The following is an 18082-nucleotide window of genomic DNA, read 5'->3' on the forward strand; positions in this document are numbered from 1 at the left end:
ATGATATAGGGATTTATGAGACCCCATCTGGAATACTGCAAACAGGTCTTGTACCCTATCTGTGGAAGAATCTAGAGTGACACACACAAAATGCTAGAGGACCTCAGCAAGTCAGGCCACATCTAGGAGGGAGAATAAACAGTTGAAGCTTCAGACCAAGATCCTTCATCAAGAACCTATTTTTGATAGAGCTTTGCAGTAAATGTTCAGCAGTTTGATTCTTGGGATGGTAGATTTATCTTATGAGGAGAGATCAGGAAGACCTGGCTTATGCTTTACAAACTTTCAGACAATGGGATGTGATCCTATTATAATAAAGTAAGTTTTTACCTGCCTTAAAGGTATATATGGAGATGATGTTTCCCTGGCTGAGATGCTCAGAGTCCACAGACATCAAAATAAGGATGAAAGTTTCTTGGCCCAGAGGGTGGTGTATCTTTGAAATTCTCTACCCAATGGCACTATGCAGAACATTCAACACAAAACTTGATCAATAGATATTGAGGGAATCAAAATGTTAGGGGACTATTGCAGAAAAGAGACAAAGATGTAAGAGATCAACCTTGTTCTTGTGGAAAAGTGGAACAGGACAGAGGTGCCTAGTGATCTTCGCCTATTCCTTTGTATAACATTTATTATGTTCTTAAGTGAAATTGCAATAATTTGCACAGCTAACTGTCTACTTCATCTCTTAATTATTGGACCATATAGACAAATGACCTGAACTTTGAAATGTATTTTCTTACCTTTTCCCCCTGGGGTCCAGTTTCTCCCTTTTCTCCTGGTTCTCCCTAAAATTAGGAGACAGAAGGTTAGCCTGGCCATTTAACAACAAATATGCAAGTGAAATATTTAGATATACGTATAGTTATCTGACCCTAATATGATGTTGATGATAGATAAAAATTGGGATTACAGTGGAATGGAAACATCAACATAGTGAACCTCAAGATTCTTTATACATAGCCACCATTCTAATAATCACATCTTAAAAGGTCAGCATTAAGGTCCTTTGCAAATGAAACTCTTATTTGATTGACACAGAAGCAGAGAAAGAGCTATCTAACATTTCATGCTCTTTTACCACTTCCATTCCCACAGGCCAGGTTTCCTGTGGTGGTTCAGTCCGAAGTCCATGGTCTGGTCCCCGGACTCTGGGTTTTCCGGCGGTCCCTTGCTGCAGTTGGACTTAACTAGAAACACCTGAGGCTCATATTGGAACTGGGAATATAAGTGGCCCTGGTATTGTGTGTGGTTGTTTTGTCAAGATACTCATGGCTGGTGGAAGGCTAGAATGGACTCTTACTATCCTTGGGGCTGTGTTGGAGAACCATGGCTTTTGGGAGCCTTGCTGGTAGTAGTTGGAGTGGTCATTGCAGTATGGATTCAGCTGTTTCCTGGGCCAGCTGGGTGACTGACAGCCACTCTGAGCTAGGTAGGGATCTGGTTGTTTCTGTAGCCAGCCAAGGCTGCTGGCTGTAATGGCTACTTGGAGCTACCCTGATGCAGAGGTGGAACTGTCTGTTGTTCTTTGGTGTTTGTCTCTTCCTGTCCTTGCCCCTGTGGGGTAAGTCTGGCTGTTCTGCTGTTGCCCTGTGGGGGGAATCTGTCTTGTCTTTGCCTCTGTCAGGTAGATCAGGCTGTTCTGCTGTTACCTGATGGATGGTCCTGCTCCACCGTGGTGAGTCCTGGTTTGTCAGTGGATAAGTTCCAGCTCTGTCTGTGTACTGTCCAGTCTCAGGTAAGTGCCTTGTTAAAGATGAGTCCTGGCTTGTCAGAGGATAAGTCCTGGCTCCATGTTGATGTACAGTTCCTAGTCTGCCCCTAGCTCCAGCCTCTGAGTTCCCCAAGCTCCAAGCCTGCAGCCTTGACCCTAGTCCCTAGCCCAGCCTTGTCACAACCTCACCTGGGTTTGGGGGTCTGAACCCGAGGCAAGACCCAGGTTCTGGGTCCTTGTCCAGTCTTGGGCTCGGAGTCCACCCTAGGCTCCTTGTTCCCAATCCCTCATCCTGGTCCTGCTTCCCCTGCCTTGACTGCATTCTGTCCCATCCTTGGGTTCTGTCTCATCCTGGTTCTGGGACTCCAGTGTCCGTGTCCTGCAGTTGGGTCCTGATTCAACACCTGACTTATGACAGGTTCCAACCACTTCTACTGAGTGAAACAGTTTATATTAGAAGAGGCCATCAATCTGTCATACTAACCAAGTTTTTTATTGCCAAAGAAGCTGACTTGCTATGTATTTCTAGTATTGTATATTTCAGATGTCCAGAAATGGCATTGTTCTGTATTCCATGCTTCTTGCTCTTTTATTTTTCTCTCAACTGTCCACCTTTATCTCCTAAATACAACTCCTCCAGGCAGATAGGCTGCATCTAACAAGCCCTCAAATTCCTCTTACAGCCAATATCAACATCTTTTGTACCACTTGGTCTTTCTTTGTCCCCACCCTAAACACAGATAACCCTTTTGTTCTCTTCATTCCACCTCCCCCCACTCACCCACTCCCCTCACCCACTAACACAATATGCTGGAGGAACTCAGCAGGTCAGGCAGCATTTATGGAAAGGATACCCTTCACAAGGACTCACACCCACTTCTCTGCAACTTAAAACATATTTGATTTCCAAGCTTTCCCAATTCTGGTGAAAGATCATTGACCTGAACCATTAACTCTGTTTATCACTCCACAGCTGCTGCCTGACCTGCTGTATATTTTCAATACTTTCTACTTCTACCTCAGATTTCCAACATTTTCAGTTTCTTTTTCCTTTTGAATTCCAATCCATTAATTTTTCTTTATAGACCAGCAATGTGTTGCCTTGGAATGCCACTTCATTTGCTGTACCTGCCTTTTCAGAGATATGTTATTTATAGCAATATTTGATTTTTGAAGAAAGGTCTCCTCCTTTCTGCTGTATGTATTTTGCCCACTATCAAAATAGTGTCCCTTTGCTAGTAACCCACCTGCTAGTAACAGTTTGTCTCCATTTACTTTATAAAAGTACTCATAATTTCCTGCAGTTCCCATGAACCTTCTGTGTACTTGCTGCAGTTTCTTTAACTCTCCTGTGATTGAATCCTCATCAACTCACCAATATTTGATTTATGATACCCTAAGGATCAGTATGGGTGTCAATTCAGTGCATGTGTTCTGCCCTTCTGTAGTTACATGGGTTAAGGTGTGGGGATTTGTGCTGGGCATCAACTGACTCTCCAGCTCTGTCCCACCTGGGCTCTTTTCCTCTGGCTAAGGGCAAATGCAGGTGTGGCTAAGGGTGCAATTCCACCATTGGGAAATCCCAGTGCACTGTATTACAAGAAGTTTATCACCAAGTACCCATCTCAAATGAGATCATAATTTGAATACAAATCACAACACCATCACCAAACCAGGAAATCTGACATAAAGCTAGAAAATGCTGTAAACCTGCAGCAAGTCTGTGAAGAGGAACAGAAGCTAATGATGTTTCATCACATTCAGGAATGAATGGAAATAAACAAGATAGTTGTTTGAAATAAGGCTCTTATTTCTTCCTACCAGTCTGAATCCTCACATCAGGTTACCTTTTCACCAGGACTTCCTAGTAGCCCATCTTTTCCTGGAACTCCAGGATCACCCTGTGAAAGAATTAACAGTGAAAGGCGAACCAGTATGATATGGAAATCCTGCAGTTGTTGGTGGAGTCAGAATTAGTCACAACCAACACCTTGACTGTTTTCAGGAAGAGTACAAAATCCCTGTCAGCAATTTCCACATGGACTTTTCTTGATTTCTTGCAGATCTTAGCAATACAGCACAGATTAGGCCCTTCCAGCAACACCACACCCCAAATAACCGTAACCTAATCACAGGCCAGTTTACAAAGATCATTAACCTAACCTGGTACCCGTTTGGACTGTGGGAGGGAACCGGAACAACAGGGGAAAATCCAGGTATTCCACGGGAAGGACACAGGAATTCCTTCTAGAGCAGCAGCAGGATTGAACTCAACTCCGGAATGTCCTGAACTGTAATAGCGTTGTGCGAACCGCTATGCTACCATGGCGCTAAAAGCTGATGTCTTTTGTTGAACAGCAAGATAAATCTTGCTACAAAGGTTTATCACCACGAATATAAAAGACATCTGTCCAATATGATTCCTTTGACCTGCTCGCCTTCCAACTGCTGTATATATCACAAGCTGAGAATAAATCAACAAGACCAATACAAGGATTTCCACGCCAGTGAGAACTTTTCCAACTGGCGTGTTGCAGGTGCTTCAGCCATTCCAGGGCAGATGATGGGGCAGACTTGGAAATTGCATATGACAAGTGTTCATTTTCAGAAGCCGCCAATTCCATTTTTACTGTAACATAGCCAATTTTGTAGGACAAAATACATCAATGTGACTTTTTGAAGCACAGCGATGGGTTGATGTTGGCAGTGGAGAGTAGAGCTAGGTTATCTAAAATTGATTACTGCCCTAGCTTCTCAGTAACTCTCAGTTTATCCACAATTCTGCTCTCTGGCCCTATCAAGGTAGCTTTAATGAGATTTGGTGAAAATATTTTAGGGTCAGAATATTGCAAAGAGTCTAATTATCTTTTAGACAACGTAGCTGGTGTAATTACTGTACAAGTGACATATGTGATTAGAATGGGGAAGCTAATTGGAAAGACCTTTGTATTTGTCCAACATTTTCTTAACAATGTGTTCTGTCCTTAGAGGCATACATTATTCATAATCTTACACCATATGTCATACCTCTTTATTCAAGAGAATCTCCCTTCTGTACAACAGAATTGGTAATTCCTGAAACAGAGCTTTTTGAACCAAATAATGTGGATTTATATTTGAGCTATATTACTGCAGAATTTCTGTTTGCTTTATCTCTTGGAGATATTATCCAAAGTTAGCAGAGACAGAGAATATAGAACAGTACAGAAGAGGACAAGGCCCACTGTGTTTATGCCAACCAGGATTCCATTAAGGCCAACCTTATTTGCCCTCACATCATCTATATCCCTCCCTGTTCATTGGCCTTTTCCACTTACTGCCCATTATGCCACTGGCATCTAGGGCAGCAATGAAGGTCCTCCATCTCTGTCAGTATAGAATGATTCTTCATTGCTGTTTCTGTAACAATTGATTTTTGACCAGTCAGAGTTGTTAGCCCTGAGCTGGACTCCCAAACCCGGAGGGCTCATGGACCACTCTTAGTCTGGCCTTTACCCTTTGACCTATTTGGCATGGGTGACACTACTCCAGCCAGCATAGCTCTTTGGGTCCTTGAGGCATGCAAACCTCTAAACCCTATGACAAGGTTGTGGTCCTCTTGGAGGATGTGCTTTTTTAAATGCCTCTTAATATGTGACCATAGTTTTTTTCCATCACTTCCCCAGGTACAGTGTTCCAGGCACTTACCAATCTCGTGGAAAAAAAAATTCCTTGTAGACTTCCTTTTAGCACTCCCCCAAACTTAAACCTATGCCTTCTAAGCATTTAACATCTGAAATGTTCCTGAATATTTATTTATTTATTGAGATACAGTGGGGAATAGGCCTTCCGACCCTTCAAGCAGCACTGCCTAGTACACGGGTGTCAAACTCATTTTAGGTCACGGGCCGGATTGAGCAAAATGCAGCTTCATGCGGGCCGGATTTGCGCTTCGATAGGCGCTTCGATTACTGGGGCCAGCTTTAATAGTAATTAGATATTATCTAATATTATCTCGCGGGCCTTGAGTTTGACATATATGGCCTAGTAAGCCCCGATTTAACCTTACCCTAATTACTGGACAATTTACAACAACTAGTTAATCTATCAACTGTGGGAGGAAACTTGAGCACCTGCCCATTGCTCTGAAACTGGATGGAAGCAATATGGACTGCCTCTTCTGTTTTGTCTCTCGTCCTTCTGCTAGAATTTCCTCGCAGCTGTTTCATTCTTATTCTCATTATTTTTGCTGGAATTTAGTCCGAGTTACCCATGTAAACTGAATTTCCAATACAGGTTTGTCAATACTACATATCTCAAAGGATAATCCTGACCACTGGGAAATGGGAATGTATGGATATCAAATCTTGAACATGGACCTTCCTTTTTCTGATGTTCTGCCCAGTTTGGTTCTGTGGCAATGGCCAGTTTTTGAAGTTGCAAACTGAGAACTATTAGTGTAGTGGAACACAAGTCAATTCTACTCGAGAAAAATTAGATGCAGCCTACATCTCCCTTTATTCTGACCCAACCTCTGGACAACATAACAAACTATCAAACTTCCCTTCACTGACAAAAACAACTATTTCCAATGAAGCAACAAACAACCTGCTGGAGGAACTTAAAAGGTCAGAGAGCATCTGTGAGGAAAAGGAACTGTCAATGTTTCAGGCTGACTGTTCCAGACTCCAGCATCTTTAGTCTCTTATGTCTCTATTTCTACTAATTTAATTCCACTTTGCCTTATTAGAATTCACAGTTTACTGCTGTGAGCTCACATCTTTGGGGAATACCCAAAGTTGTGCCAAATAAATTATCAGCAATATGACAATAGTTCAAAATCTTTAAAAATAACATTCATAGAACATAGAAAACCTACAGCACAATACGGGCCCTTCAGCCCACAAAGCTGTACCAAACATGTACTTACTTTAGGAATTATCTAAGGTTACCCATAGCCCTCTTTTTTAAGCTCCATGTACCTATGCAAGAGTCCCTTAAAAGACCGTATTGTATCCACTTCCACCACAGTCGCTGGCAGCACATTCCACTCTCTGCGTAAAAAAAAAACTTATACCTGACATCTCCTCTGTATCTACTTCCAAGCATCTTAAAACTGTGCCCTCTCATATTAGCCATTTCAGCCCTGGGAAAAAGCCTCTGACTATCCACATGATCAATGCTTCTCATCATCTTATATACCTCTATCAGGTCACATCCCATCCTCTGTCGCTCCAAGGAGAAAAGGCCAAGTTCACTCAACCTATTTTCATAAGGCATGCTCCCCAATCCAGGCAACATCCTTGTAAATCTCCTCTGCAACCTTTATAGTTTCCACATCCTTCCTGTAGTGAGGTGACCAGAACTGAGCACAGTACTCCAAGTGGGGTCTGAGCAGGGTCCTATATAGCTGCAACATTACCTCTCAGCACTTTACCTCAATCTCACAGTTGATCTTACACCATATGCCTTCTTAAAGTCAACCTGAGCAGCAACTTTGAGTGTCCTGTGGACTCCGACTGCAAGATCCCTCTGATCCTCCACACTGCCAAGAGTCTTACCATTAATACTATATTCTGCCATCATATTTGACCTACCAAAAGGAACCACATCCCACTTATTTCGGTTGAACTCCATTTGCCATTTCTCAGCCCAGTTTTGCATCCTATCAATGTCCTGCTGTAACTTCTTACAGCCCTCCATACTATCCACAACACCCCCAACATCAGCAAATTTACTAACCCATCCTTTCACTTCCTCATCCAGATCATTTATAAAAATAAGGAAGAGCAGGGGTCCCAGAACAGATCCCTGAGGCACACCACTGGTCACTGACCTCCATGCAGAATATGACCCATCTACAACCACTCTTTGCCTTCTGTGGGCAAGCCAGTTCTGGATCCATAAAGCAATGTAGCCTTGGATCCCATGCCTCCTTACTTTCTCAATAAGCCTTACATGGGGTACCTTATCAAATTCCTAGTTTTTTATTTTGAACAGTCTGGGTCCACAAATCAACAAAAATGTCTGACATACAAACATTTGATCCTGAGATTTTCGTTTGTTTTAGGAAAGTGGTGCCATCTTGCAATATCATCAGCAATTAAATATGCTCAGCTTTTCTGCTTGTTTAATCATCAACAAGCAGGAGTATTCCACCTCACTGGTCACCAGAATCAGATAAACAGAATCACATAAACTTTACAACAAATTTGATCATTGGTATCTTGGTATAAAACCTGACTTAGTCATTTCTCTGCATGTGGAAGTACCTGTACTATTCTCATTATTTACCACTGACTTAGTCCCTTTCTTGTGAAAATATGAATTACGATTCTCTGGTATTCAATATGATCATGGAGACTTAAGAGTCCTCAGGTGCTGGAACTGGGAGTAGAGACATGATGCTGGAGAAACTCAACGAGTCAAGCAACATCTGTGGGAGTGAGGGACATGGGGAAGGAATTATTTACATTTCAGGTCAAAACTTCTCTCTTGGCCCTGTAATGAATTAAAGTGATGCATTATCACACTCCTTCCATCAGCAGCACCAACTTTACAAGGAAGGAAGGAATCTAACAAATCTGAAATTAATTCCTGACTTCAGCAAAGTAAAAGTACCTCAACAATTGGCAGTTTTAACCGGTCACTGTAAATCTGTGCAGAACAGCCAAGAACAGATGAGCCTGGCCTTGAGACTAAGGTGCTAGTCTCGCTTATCCTAGTCAGCTATAAAATATTTATGTGATATCTAATTATATTAGATAATCAGATGCTGGGAAACATATTCCTTTAAAATAAGTTCAAAAGTAAGATGAAAGATTAAATTTATTTTGTCACATGTATATTGAAATGTTGAAACATACAGTGAAATGTGTTGTTAGTGTTAAATCAAATCAGCAAGGATTGTGCTGGACAGCCTGCAAGTGTCGCCACGCTTCTGGCACCAACAAAGCATGCCCATAACTCACTGACCCTAACCTGTACATCTTTGGAATGCAAGAGGAAACCAGAGCCCCTGGAGGAAACCCATGAGATTACAGGAAGAACACACAAACTCCTTACAGACAGCAGTGGGAATTGAACCCAAACTGGTAGTTGCTGGCACTGTAATAGTGTTATGCTCGCCATTATGTAATCATGCTACACTAATTATATTCTTCCACCACTGCAGTTACCACAAAATAATATCAGTGATTGAAAGCATAAGGTTAAAATTACCTTTAACCCTGGTTTACCAGGAATGCCATCTTTTCCAGGTGGACCCTGCCAGAGGTATAAATCAGGAAATCAATGCCAACTTGGTATTATACCAAAATAAGAATTTCAAGCAAGGGTTGTAAGAATAAAGATTTGGGAACTTAGAAACAAACAATAAAATCAACACTTCATTTCCATTCATAAAAGAAATGGAGGTCAACTCCAGTCTAGGAGTTTACTCTTAACATTTCCATTCATTAACAAGCACCTAGGATCAAATATTTTCTAGATGAACATCTGAATTAATAGTAGTAAGCTATTTGGTCCCTTGAGCCTGTTCTGCCATTCAATGAGCTTAAAGTTGACATGGGTGTACTCTCAGTATTGCATTGTACCTACAGGGGTATACAAAATTATGAGGGGTATAGACAGGGTAATTGCAAGTTGGCTTTTTCCATTGAGACCTTTTCCTCTGAGACTTACTCAGAGGATGGTGAAAGTGTGGAACAAGCTGCCAGTGGAACTGGAGAATGCAGGTTCAATTTCAACAATTAAGAGAAAATTGGAAAAAATACATGTACTGGGGCGGGAAGATGAATGGAGAACTATGATGCAGGAGCAGGTCCCTGGGATTAGGCAGAATGATAGTTCAGCAGAGACTAGATGGGCCAAAGGGCTAGTTTTTGTGTTATAGTTTTCTATGATTCTTTGCCCTTACGTTTTACATTAGCAAAACTTGCCACCGTAATTTCATTGTTGAAAGTCATTCTTTATTCTCACAATAGTATAGCTTACACCAATATCTATAACTTAGCCATCACATTCAGAAAAGATTTGATGTAGAAAGAATATTTTAATTATGCAGCTCTACTTTTTTCCAGCAGACCTTCCAGTATTCTCTTCACCTCATTTCCCGAGAGTAGACCACTGCTAGCAGCAAAATATGTCAAAGTTGCAAGTCATCTAAGAATTTCCAAAGGATTAATTGCAGGTCTGAGTGTTTAATTATGGATTTGAAAAGCCTACAGGTGCTTATTAAAACCTGCTAGATGAAAACAAAATTTATCTCATTATCTTGCTGGGTTTTAGTGGCATGACAAGAGGCAAGGCAGTTGGGGGCTTGGTCTGGCTGCAGTCCAAAGGCATTACTACCAGATGGCTTGCAGTTCTCTGTCATTTCTTCTGCAGTGTCTTCATTGTCACTGAATGATTACTCAGCCTTGGTGGACCTCAGATAGTCATACTTACATATTTAAGGATGACTGAATTACCTGTTACCCTCATTTATATCTAAATCAGTGTGTTTGCCTTACTGGGACAGGTGCAGAATCAGTTATGAGTGCCTCAGATATTTCTGAAATAAGTATTATATCATAGTTAGTCAAAGAAACGAGAACAGTATATCAAGAAAATACCAACCTGAGGCCCTGGCATTCCTGACTTCCCATTGAGACCTGTTTCCCCAGGCAAACCCTAGGGAAGGAAAAAGATGGTCAGAGTTAATCAGCTTTTGCCAATAAATAACATGAACATTTTCCTAACAGTTTAAAAGTTCAAAAGTAAATTTAATAACAAAGTATGTATATGTTGCCATATGCTACATTTTCTTGCAGGCATTTACAGAACAAAAGATACATTGGAATTTTATGAAAAACAATACATAAAGAAAGACTGACAAACATTCAGCATGCAAAAGACAAACTGAGCAAAAAAAATGATATTGAGAATATGAACAACTTGTATATTGAACTACAAACAGGAACAGTTTGTAACCTTTCAGAGAAGAAAACTAAAAGAGGTTTAACTTGGATTACTTACCTGAGGTCCGAGTTTTCCAGACAATCCTGGATTTCCAGGAGGTCCAACAGGACCCTACAGAATGAACAAACCAGACACAGTGTGATGAAAACATACATCAATTTTTATTTTAACACCTCACTTAGGATCTATTGGCTGACATATTAGTAATATGTCAAGTTTTTGAAAATAAATAGCTATTATTGCTCATTATTGACTCAGTGGAAAGCCGTGAAATGAAACTTGGGAATTCAAATGCTTCCCCTCCCCCTGCAAAGATAAGAACACACAACTAGCCTGACCCTTCAATGCAGAGCTAAGGGGGTGCTGCTGTCTCACATTGCCAGAGATTCCATACTATTATTTTTGAACATACTGTAGAACATAAAACATCGAGCTGGAAAACAAGTCCTTCAGCTCACGAAGTATGTGCTGACCAGACTCCCAATTTAAACTTCCTTCTGCCTAAGTGTGGTCAATATTGCTCCATTACTTGCTTGTTCATGTGCCAGATGAAAAACCTCTTAAATATTGCCATTGTAACTGCATTCACCACTTCCTCTGTCAGCATATTCTAGGTACATGTCACTATTTTAAAAAAAATAATCTTTTTAAAAGGCAGGATAACCCCAGGGTTGTAGCAGAATTGTATCTATTCACGGGGTATTTCCTTTAGAGCCCTCCCTGTTCTTCCTTGAAGAAATGATTCAATTGCCGATCCAACAATTAATTTCCAGCTTTCACTTTATTTGGTGTCGGAGAAGTCATAGAAACAGGCCCTTCAGCCCATCTAATCCAAGTTGACCAAGCTGCCGAGCTATGCTAGTCCCATTTGCCTGCATTTAGCCCCAGATCCCTCTAAGTTTTTCCTGTTCATGTTGTTACATACCCCGTGGGTATCTGGTGACTGTCTTATGACCATGATGTAATTGAGTATCTGGTGAGCATGATGTAAAGGTCTTGTGATGATGGGGTGATGTAATTTCCTGCCAGTGTGAGGTCACATGATGTAATTTTCCTGCCAGTGAGAGGTCATGTGATGGCCTGTTACAACAGGTATAAAATGGGAAAGCCTTGCCATGACACAGTTCAGTTTGTTGTTTCATTCGTCAGTGACTCCGTTATGCTGCGTATTCGTCTCATGACGCAGTTTTGTTTTAAAGTGGAGTTTTACTTTCTGTCTTAAGTCTCAAAGGTTATTGCCAGCAGTTTTCACCACATCGCTGCCAGTTTTAGTCCAGATGGAGAGTGAAGAATTTACCAAAGTACGGAGACCCGAAGGATCGAGTGAAGTGGGTGTCGTCGGCGGTTTACTACAGGATCGACCTTATTGAATTCTCGTTCAGAAGGTAGTAACCTGCATCCGAGATAGCCCCTGCATTGTGAAAGCAGAAAGGCCTGGGCACAGCATTATTCGCCAAGGAGGAGGTCAGTTCTTTTAAGCCGTTTTAATTTCCTTCATCGTAAATCCTTCAGGCAAGGCGTATTTCAGCTGGGATAAGCAGTAACGTCATGTCGTTGAGGAATTCGTTACTTCAGGAAAGTCTCTCCTAATTGACTGTCTAAATCATTTGGAGTTTCGCACTTACCACTTTTAAAACTGTGTTTGCATTTATCATTTTAAGAACCGTGTTTGCATTTATTGCTTTAAGAACTGTTTGAGTTGCCGTATAGCAGTTAACTTCTGGTTAAGTTAGTCGTTTGTTTATTGAGCAGTGTTTAATAAATGTTTTATTTGTTTATAAAATACCTGTCTAAATTCAATATTCATTGTTGCCATATCATAACAATGTAACTGTTCAAATATCTTTTAAAGATTGTGTATACCACTTCTCTGGAAGCTTGCTCAATCAGATTGTGACTATTTATTCACCTTATCTGTGCTCATGATGATTTTTGAACATCTATAGAATCACCCCTCAGCCTCCGACAAACCAGTGAGAAAAACCCAGCCTATCCAACCTCACCATATAACTCAAGCCCTCCAGTCCCAGATTTTTGTGAATCTGTTTTGTACCCCTTCCAGTTTCGTGACATCCTTCCTACAGCAGGATGACCAGAACTGCATGCAGTACTCCAAATGTAGCTAAGCATCTTGTACAGTTGTTACATGATGTCCTTACTCCTGTACACAATATCCTCATCAATGAAGGCAAGCATGCCGAACACCTTATTTACCACCCTGTCTACCAGTGTAATCACTCTTAAGGAACTATGTATCTATACCCTACCATTTCCTGTGAGAGTCCTACCCTAGCTTGTCTTACCAAAATACAACACCTAACATGTACTTAATATAAATTTTATTTGCCATTCCTCAGCCAACTGGCCCATTTGAAACCTTCAATAACTTTCTTCACTGTCCACTGTACGCCACAACCTATTAACCAGAGAAGGAAAGGAAAATAGCACAGGAACAAGATTTTAAGTTACTTTCTTAATAGATTAACCATCCTATTTAAAGAAGGTGAAGATAAGCATAATGTATGAATAGCTTAAATATTAATATTGAATTCTTGCCTGTGAAATCATCTACTCAAATACCATTTACATTCACAGCTGGTTGTAATTAAGAGTATGCATTCACTTCTAAATAGAGAAGCGGAACAGTGTGCAAAAAATGTCAGGTTATATTTTACAGAGCTACTTAAAAATAAATTATTTATAATTAGATGAAAACACTAGAATTTAGTGATACTGCAAAGAAATTTTTTTCTTTCTCTACTCATTCCTGAATTTCCAGTATTCTCTTTAATTCAGATTTCAGCAGCTGCTATGTTTTGCTTCTCATAACTGTTTCTACACATTTATCTCTATTCTGATCAATTTCTTTCAGACAGGTCAGCTTTAAATATCAAACCATCGCTCTCATCTCTCAGCTACAATTCCATCTGTGTTACAGTTTCTCTTCTTCTCCATCTTATCACAGACATTAACCTTTATTTTTTTCAACACTGCTTCTTCTCCAACTTAAAATACATCTTTTTCTTTTTCTTACTTTTCCCAGTTTTGATGAAAGAAGACGGGTTATGGTTAAGATTATTACGATGCGGGCATACTATGTTGGTGCCGGTAGCATGGCAACATATTTTTAATTCCCCTCTCCAATTCCACACCAACTTTTCTGTACAGAGACCTCTTCACTGCCAGGGTGAGGCCAAATACAACTAGCAGAACAGCACCTCATACCTCCCCTCCCCCCGGGTAGCCTACAACACAATGACGTGAACACAGAATTCCGGTCATTTCTAGTAACCTGACCCCCTTCTATCCCATTCTGTCTCCTTCTGATATACCATCTGACAGCCCTTCATCTCTCAGTTTCTTTCCCATCCCCACCTATTCCATCAGCCTATTACCCATACATGCCACCCATTGTTCCTTATTCCCTCCCCCACTGTTTCCACCTGCCCACCATCCTTCCCTCATTTGGTTATACTTTTAACTTTACTTTTTATCAGATTCCATAATCAGAGTCCTTTATTGTCTCCACTTACCACCTCCCAGCCAACTCTGCCAGAAGCTCTACCTTACCCTCCATCTGCCAAACAGACTCCCCTCATCTGAATCCACTATTGATTGCCAAGTCCTGCTCCAATCCTCCACTCATATCTTTATATTGGCTACTGTATCTCTCCTCTGCTCTCACAATCCATACAACCCAAATCATTGACGGTCCCCTTCCCTCCACAGATGCTGCCTGATATGCTGAGTACCTCCAGCACTCATGTTCTTTTTATGAACTAGCTCTGCATTAACAACACTTCCTATGAGTCCTGAACTGTTTCCATATGTTAGGTTTAATGGCTGACATTTAGTAATGGATGGATAACTATTTCCTTCAACTAAATATTTGGACTTTCAAATCCATTTTCAATTCCCATCACAAAATGCATTCCCAGTCACTGAACTCAGTTTTTTCTTTTTTCCTGACAAGAATATGAAACCAAATCACTCTCTTTACAACCTTAGGTTCACATTTGATCCAATTTTTTATACCATCACTAAGGTGTCACATTACTGTATCCAAGATATCAGCCAACACCATCCCTAGCTTAGCTGCTAAAAATGCCTAATGATTTGACTATCTCATCCCAACAGCCTTCCTCTTTCTTGTGATTGCTTTTGTTGTTAAGTCACTTCCTGGGATGTTGAGACTCCTTTGGTTAAATATTATCATATGTATCCATACTTTTAAATTGTGCCAGCTTCAAACTTGAGCCCCAGGGACAAACAGAACAAAGTTAACATTAAACAACACGCCTTAAGGAAGAATAAATGAACTTACAGGTGGTCCAGGGGGTCCTGGCTTTCCAGTAGGGCCTCTTCTACCTCGCTTTCCCTAGAGCGAAACAAATAACAGGAAGATGGACTCATGCAGAGGTTCTACCTGAATAATTAGAGTGATCTGTACAGTTCCTGTCACCACTTTACAGAAAATCAACAATAGCATTAGAAAATTACATATACGGAGATTTGCCAAGGCTGGAGAACATTATCAATGAGACGACCTCTTACCTTTATAATCTCCAGTCCCAAACCTCTGTATTTCTCTAAAATTCCATTTTAAATTTGGTCTTTCTAACCTTCTTTGACATGCTCCTTTAAAATGCTCTTATCACTCATATGTGTGTGTGTCAATCCTCACTGTGTGTGTGTGTGTGTGTGTGTGTGTGTATATGTATATATGTGGGGGGGGGGGGTGGTTGTGTGCACCCCAGACAACTGAAACATTGCAATGTAACCTTTGCTGAAAAGATTAAGGGGCAAATTAATTAACTACAGGACAGTTAGCCTACCCGATAGTGAACATCCCTCGAGGAAACACAATACTTCAGCTAGACAGATGAGGATTAATTAAAGAAAGGCAGCAGAAATTTTAAAGAAAAACAAGACATGCCTGAGATATTTAAGAATGATCTGAGAATGCTCTGGTGAAGAAATGCAGTTGGTTTATGTAATTCTATGTCACAGTAGAAGCTTCTTAAGTCGCAACATGAATTTGAAAATAGTTAAAGGGCAGAAACAGTCACACTAAAGGAACAATGCTTGATGCAGCTTAATATTTCCAATTAATAACTGACCTTGCCTCAAAATGACTCTGGCCAGAATCAGTCTGACACTTAATCAACTATTACATAGAAATGTTAAACTGTGGATGCACAGACACAGATGTCTAGATTCATGCTAGTTCAATATTTGATGATCTAGAAGAGACCTGGGGAGGATCAAGGAAGGTGTGCTGCTCCTATGGATGGACTGGACCCTGTGATTGTGGTCAAGCTGCAATCCAGAAAAAAGGGTTACCTGTCTAGTTGTGAGATGTCAGTACATAAATTGATGTGATTGGAGTAAAGCAGAAGAGAGGTAAAGTAGGCTGATAGAAAACTTGAGCATTGAAGGCAGATAAATGCTATTGCCTGTTAGTGGATAGTTTGAGGACCTTATAATATAAGCAGAGTCATAGAGGAGTACATCACCAAAGTAGGTCCTTTGGCCCACGTAGTCTGTGCAAAACTGTTATTTTGTATAGTCTCATCGACCTGCATCTGGACCATAGCTGTAAATACCTCCCTCATCCATGTACCTATCCACATTTCTCTGAAATGTTGGAATCAAACCCACATCCACTACTTCAGCTGGCAGTTCATTCCACAATCACACCACCCTCTGAGTGAAGAAGTTATTTCTTAAATTCCCCTTAAACATTTCATCTTTCATCTTTAAACCATGACTTATAGTTCTAGTCTCACCCTTGCTCAGTGGAAAACGCCTGCTTGCATTTACTCTATCTATATCCCTCATAACTCTGTATACTTCTATCAAATTTCCCCTATGCTACAGGAAATCAATCCCTATTCTAACATACATTTAAAATTAATGGGTGTGATGTGAGGTGCAATCTTTTTTTCCTGGAGTGTAGACATGATCTGAAACTCACTTCCTGCAAGAGTACTGGAAACACAATGAAGAAGTGTCTTCAAAAGGGAATTGGATAGGCACTACAGAAGATTGCTGGCTGACCTATGAACAGGAAGGCTGCCCAGAACAACTGACTTTGCAACCATTGTTCTACAAGGAGCAGATCTATATTCGGTGCCTTCTGCAATCTATAACAATTCCATGGGGAGGTTAAAGGAGTTATACAAGTAGCAAATCCACTAGTGTATAAGAACTTGGATGCATTTCAGGTTGCTGCTAGGTGGGGCTTTGTATTGTGACTAGGCTACCAAAGGAAGCCAAAGGAGCACGACATACACTGAGCTTGCACATCATGCCCAACCAGAGAGAAATAGGAATCCAAAAAATTTCGGGGATTTGGGTGGAACACGGCAACTGTATTTGGGAATATTAAGTAAGTGGCCTCTGTGAACACAACTGTGGTCTCTGTCAAAATACACCTTCAGCTGATACCTCAGTCAGGATCTATGTAGCCCACACTGCTGTATTTCACAATGTAACTGCATGCTCCAATTCTATACTTTGAACTCAGTCAATGCTGAATACATGGAGAAACATGGAAAGCTACATAAGGTTTATTCAATAAGCATCTGCACATACTTTACATTATACATACACCATGCAATTACATTAATTAAACTATTTTCCCAATTTTTTAGAAGAATCATTTATGTATGCAAATTGTTTGCATGTTTAACCTGTTTACAAGCTTTCTAAGTCTCTTGATGGAACTTGAGTGATCCACTTTGTTGAGCAATGTACATAGGAACATACCACTCAGAAGCAGGGTTAGCCCACTCAGACCATCAAGCTCATTCCCCATCAAATAAGGCCTGGCTGCTCTGATTGGAATCTCATCTCCACCTTCCTGTCTACTAGCGGTAAACTTTCAACCCTTTGCTCATCAAGTTTTGATCTACTTATTTAAGATGAGAGAGGGTAGTTTCAAGGGAGATGTGAGTGGCAAATATTTTTACACAATGTATTAGGTGTCTGGGATACACTGCCTGGAGTGGTGGTACAGGCAGATTCACTAGAGACTTTTAAGAGGTGTTTAGATAGGTACATGAATGTGAGGAAAATTGAAGGATATCGACATTGTGTAGGCAGAGATTAGTTAAGTTGCCCATTTGATTACTAATTTAATTGGATTGCCATGATACTGAGGGCCAAATGGCCTGTTCCTGTGCTGTACTGCTCGGCGTTCCGTGTTCTATGTACTTGAGTCACTTCTTCACTCAATTCAGTATAATTTTTTCTAATCTTTTCCATGTTCACTGGATCAGCTTCGGCATACACTTGTACTCACAGAAGCCTTCATGTATATATCTGGCTGGAATCGATCTGCATTGGTGTAGATTTCTCATTTTCCACAAGATATCTTTGTGCATTATGTGTTTCATATTTTCTCCTTTGAAGTGCAGTTCT

General features: G+C 40.6%; 1 protein-coding gene across 1 annotated transcript in view; it reads right to left on the bottom strand.

Annotated features, from left to right (window-relative positions):
* LOC140733322 (uncharacterized) overlaps positions 1–18082 on the bottom strand; it is a 340527-nt gene that overhangs the window by 134730 nt on the left and 187715 nt on the right. Inside the window, exons 16-21 of the mRNA XM_073056501.1 lie at positions 14982–15035; positions 10715–10768; positions 10316–10369; positions 8918–8962; positions 3565–3618; positions 747–791 (exon numbers count right to left, since the gene is read on the bottom strand). Of these exons, the coding sequence (XP_072912602.1) occupies positions 747–791; positions 3565–3618; positions 8918–8962; positions 10316–10369; positions 10715–10768; positions 14982–15035 (306 nt within the window). The remainder of the gene's footprint in view (positions 1–746; positions 792–3564; positions 3619–8917; positions 8963–10315; positions 10370–10714; positions 10769–14981; positions 15036–18082) is intronic.

This window comes from Hemitrygon akajei, chromosome 9 (genome assembly GCF_048418815.1).
Source record: "Hemitrygon akajei chromosome 9, sHemAka1.3, whole genome shotgun sequence".
Classification (NCBI taxonomy): domain Eukaryota; kingdom Metazoa; phylum Chordata; class Chondrichthyes; order Myliobatiformes; family Dasyatidae; genus Hemitrygon; species Hemitrygon akajei.